This window comes from Homalodisca vitripennis, unplaced genomic scaffold (assembly GCF_021130785.1).
Source record: "Homalodisca vitripennis isolate AUS2020 unplaced genomic scaffold, UT_GWSS_2.1 ScUCBcl_370;HRSCAF=2215, whole genome shotgun sequence".
NCBI classification, from domain to species: domain Eukaryota; kingdom Metazoa; phylum Arthropoda; class Insecta; order Hemiptera; family Cicadellidae; genus Homalodisca; species Homalodisca vitripennis.
This window is the reverse complement of record NW_025776521.1, coordinates 97,486-102,291: the sequence shown is the minus strand read 5'-3', so window position 1 is coordinate 102,291 and position 4,806 is coordinate 97,486. Positions and strand designations below refer to the sequence as shown.

General features: G+C 45.9%; 1 protein-coding gene across 1 annotated transcript; it reads right to left on the bottom strand.

Annotated features, from left to right (window-relative positions):
- Nucleotides 1-2,156: 2,156 nt before the first annotated feature.
- On the bottom strand, nucleotides 2,157-4,185 carry LOC124370664. The gene has a single exon (XM_046828951.1). It carries the CDS (start codon nucleotides 4,178-4,180, stop codon nucleotides 2,189-2,191), a length of 1,992 nt encoding a protein of 663 aa, XP_046684907.1. The 5' UTR covers nucleotides 4,181-4,185; the 3' UTR covers nucleotides 2,157-2,188.
- Nucleotides 4,186-4,806: the final 621 nt, after the last annotated feature.

Sequence of the window (4,806 nt, the reverse complement as noted above, 5' to 3'; positions counted from 1 at the left end):
TATAATATCACATTACGGCAAACCTTATGTCCACGGTTTTTGAATGTGTAACGACTCGGCCTGTATATTCGTTTTAATTTCTAGTGATTTTCACATTTTAACGACTAAAACAGTTTTTCTACTTTCAACCAGATTGTCCGGCACGTCAATAGATGCTCTGTATAAACGTGAAGCATGTTTCTGATCAATATCATTCTATGTTTCTACTCGTCTGTGGCCTTCTCATAATCTTCCTCGTCCCATCTGACGACTTGTCCGGCAAATCTATAATAACACGAGGTCTACAACGAACCGGTGCAACAGCCGTTTTTTTTGGATTCTATTTTTTTTTTCCGGTGAAGGTGATCGTATAAAAAGTCAGACAATTGGGACTTGTCCGGGACTCGCGCATGGGTGGTTTTGTATAACCGGATAGAAATCGTACTGTATTGAGACTGATCCCGGAGATATTGTTCTTCGAAATCTTCCTGACGGCGATGTCTTAAAGTCATCCTCAGAATTACTTAACTAGTTAGCCTAAAATCTTCTACAAACTATGACGAACAAACTAAAAGAATGAGGAAACCAGATGTTGTGCGGGTGTTGCCTTTCCATGTTTTTTGTAATATAATATCATCATAAGGCAATATCCTTATGTCCACGTTTTGAATTGTGAAACGACTCGGCCTTATTTCGTTTTAAATTTCTATGTGTGTTTTCCATTCTAAACGATTAAAACGTTTATTTCAACTTTCAACGAGAACGACCGGCAACCGCAATAGATAATGCTCATTTTACGTGAAGCATGTTCCATGAGTCATTATCTATGGATTCTTCTCGTCTGTGGTCTTCCAAAATGTTCCTCGTCCATCTGACGACTTGTCAGCAAATCTATATACACCGAGGTCTTACACGACCGGTGCAACAGCAGTTTTCTGGGAATTTCTATTTTTTTCCCGGTGAAAATGATCGTATAGAAGTCAGACTTGGACTGTCGAGGACTCGCGCTTGAGGTGATTACTGGGATGAACTCGAACTGTATTGAGGACTGTCGGAGATATTGTTCTTGAAATCTCTGACGGCGGTCTTCGTTCTTGTAGCGCTGCTTCTCTGAGAGCTTCACCCTCCTCTCTGTCGCATACTTGTCGTCGGAAATGAGTATAAGATCATCGTTCTAATCGGCCGATCCATTCAGCGAATCTTGGGATGATTCGTTTGTATCGTGATCATTTTCCTCGTTAGGCGTTGTTTCTGGACGGTAAGGGCGGACTATTTCCACTGGTGGCTAATTGGTTTTTACACAAGAACACCTGAAAGTACCACAGTGTGTACCATTATACGGGAGAACGCCGCCGTCTGGCCTTCTATTTTCATCAATATATTAACGGACGGATGTCGTAATTGTATTCATGCCTGTGGGCACATTGTGTACACAGAGTGTCTACAAGGCCTTTGTGTGGGCCTATAAAACTACTTTCTGGGAAAAGCAACGCAGCATATCGTACTCGTCCAGTCGACCGACACAACAGACTATTTTGTTTATGGAATCAAATATAGGATACACCGTCTTTGATCACAGGAAATCACAAACGAAATCCTTCGCCACCGTTTCAGTCGAAAATGGGCAGTGGAGAGAGTTCCTCTAAGAATAATTTCATCTTATGAACGATTATCTTTAACCCTTTCTTTCAATACCAATGATAAATGTAGCGACTTTATCTGTACGAGAATTACCGAATCTGACGTTCGTGACATATCCAAATGAAATCCTTCACCACCGTTTTAGTCGAAAATGGGCAGTGGAGAGAGTTCCTCTAAGAATAATTTAATCTTATGAACGATTATCTTTAACCCTTTCTTTCAATACCAATGATAAATGTGGCGACTTTATCTGTACGAGAATTACCGAGTCTGACGTTTTTGACATATCCACTGCATAATAGAACCTGTCATTACCCGCTACAGTACTAAAAACCACTCTAACACTAAAAGGGTTAAGTTATAGTTCAATGAAATAAACCTTTCGGTTATACTTTTCGTATTGGTGTGACCAGTATTTCACACAGCGGAGAATTGTAATGAGTACAACACCCAGGTCAAGAAAATACAATTTATACAAAACAAAACATTTATTGACATATATTATACTAAAACTAAATATACAAAGCACTTAAAACTAAATACGAAACCCCTAACTTGTAATTTTATTCTATTTTACCATAGCGAAGTCTTCTTCCAAGTTCTCGGAGAAATATTCGTCATAAGCCAGCAGAGGAGGCGGCGCGGCTACGTTCTCCGGACGCGCCCGAATCATCGTAGCGAGTGGGTAGTTCCAACAGATGTTGGGGTTTTTCGAATCGGCTCTTGCCAACGCGTACGAAGCGGCCATGATACCGTTTCCCTGAAACACCTCGTCCGTTGTTATGCCGAAGCACATCCAGACGAAGAGCTCGCTCGCCTTCAGGGCCCGCGCGAAAAACTCCTGGTGCTCCCTCATGAAACGCGCCATCTCCTTTCCGTACGCGTGGCCGAATTCCACTGTTAGTCCGACCATCGCCTTCCTCTCGTTCACCTCGCTCTCCTTCACCTCTCTCTTCCTCTCTCTCTTCACTTTTTCGAACAGGGTTTCCGTGTGGTTGTAGATCCGTAACGAGGTGGACTCCTGTGTTTCCACGTCCGTCCACACCCTCATGGACGACGGCATTAGGAGCGATTCGGGACTCGGGTTTACGAGATCTGCCCCCGACTTCAGTTGGTAGCGGTCGTGCAGTACCCGCACGTACTGCTCGCAACGACTACCCTCTACGTACTCCCTCAGCGGCGACGTCGTGTCCGCGGACGACTGCGTGAGGTACTTGCTCAAATCCAGACCGGCGCAGTGGGCGCTGTAGAACTGTACCAACTTCTCCAACAATCGGAGCTCCAGGTAACGGCCGCTCACGAAGACCGGGTTCTCCATGGACACCACCACGGTTCCGGGATCGGCGATGTCGTACAGTTCCTGGGCGATCTCTCTGAGGGCCCTGCGGAACACGAGGTCCAGGGACATGTTTTTCGGATCTCGTTTGGGGCCGGGTTTGAGGGCGTGCGTGAGAGATTTCACCACCAGGGCCGGGTTGTTGCGCAGGGTCTGGTAGTCGTAACCGAAGCACTCCTCTTGACCCGAGAAGAGGTAACTGTAGTGGTCGAAACTGGGGTAATTGGGCGGGAGTGGTGGTTGTTGTTGCTGCTGCTGTTGGTTTTGCCCGCCGAGAGGCGAGGGCGCCACGTGGACTATGAGTCTCACCGCCTCGACGAGGTTCCTCCTTTTTACGTTCCGCAAGTTTTGTATCGCGGATATGGTTTTTGTACACACCTCCTTGTCTTGCAACTGTTTGGGAACGTAGTCGCCCAGGACGAACGGCGCCGGTGAGCGCCTCTTCGATGTGGAGACCGATGATATTCCGGAGACGAGCGAGGCGGCTCTGGAGGCGGACTCCGGCATCTTTTGGCGCATGTCCTTGTAGATTTCGTTGTTGAGACCCTCGGTCACCTCCTGTGTTTTCGGCGGGCTCGGTTGTGGGCGGGTCGGCGGGTGCTGTGGACGGGTCCCGTCCCCTTTCTTTTCGGCCGGCCGCGGCGTAGGGTTGCTCCCACGACGTCTCGCGTCCTTGTTGCCACGCTTCTCGGGAGACTCTCGGGGACGCGTCGCTGTAGGAGACCGAGAAGAGGACTGTGACCGGCTCTTACTCTTACTTTTCGAACGCCGTTTCTTAGTCTTCTTGGGCGACCGCGATCGCTCGGGGGACGACGAGGAAGACCTCGAAGATGCCCGCTTCCTCCTCTTCCCGTCGGACCCCTTACGATTGTTGTCACAGATGTCGGTAGGGGCGACCGGCGACTGCACCTCTTCTCCTCTGTCAGAGTGCTCGTCGTCGGTGGCGGCCGTGGGTGGTCTGTCGTTTCTGGAGATATTTTTCACCGCAATCGGCATACGCTTTCCACCATGCACCCGTGGCGAAGGTTTGGCGAAGACGTGGGTGGAAGACGACGGTTGTTGTTGTTGTTGTTGTTGTTGTTGGTATTCTTCCCCCGTTATGGAGATTAGATTCTGTTCCAACTCGTCGTAGCCGGTGGTCTTCTCCATATTAATCAGTTGCGGGACGTACTCTTCCTGCAAGAGACAACAAGTCGTCATTTTACACGATAAAACAGTATACATGTTGCGACTTTGCCATTTTGTAATTTAATAAAGCCATGTCCTACTGAAATACGACCCATTTGTATCGTATAACCATGCCCCTTCGGATTGATAGAACTTAATAATTAATGAGTTGATGAGCGAATTTTGTTCAGCGTTTTAAAATGTAAATAAGAATTTACGTGGAATCAGCTACTAAAAATTCGATTAGCGTTTTCATATTGTAAACGTCAAAAATAAAGTATTAACAAGTCTCTAGGAATGTAACACACACACACACACACACACACACACACACACGAACAGATTATTCACATTAAAATCGAAGATTGGAATAGCCTTTCAATACTTTAAATGTAGAAAATCAATTATTAACAATCAACTGGGAGTGATCACTCGGATTATTCATTCAATGTAAAAGTCTTGTTTTCCAAAAATAACGAAACCTAAACATATGAATAATCAAATACTTTTCTTCAAAGATTGAACTTAAGCTTTTGTGTACTGGATATGGTATATGTATTTTAACAAAGCGGATTGAATTATATTATGATTAGAAAACTGACAATGGATATGATGGCCACTCACCGGTCGTTGCAACTGATTGACGCTGTCCTGTTGTACGAATCCCTCGGTGAAGTATTATC

Bases quoted from the DNA above. Each gene is read 5' to 3' on its own strand.
- LOC124370664 (XM_046828951.1), bottom strand. From the start codon at position 4,180: ATGTATACTGTTTTATCGTGTAAAATGACGACTTGTTGTCTCTTGCAG.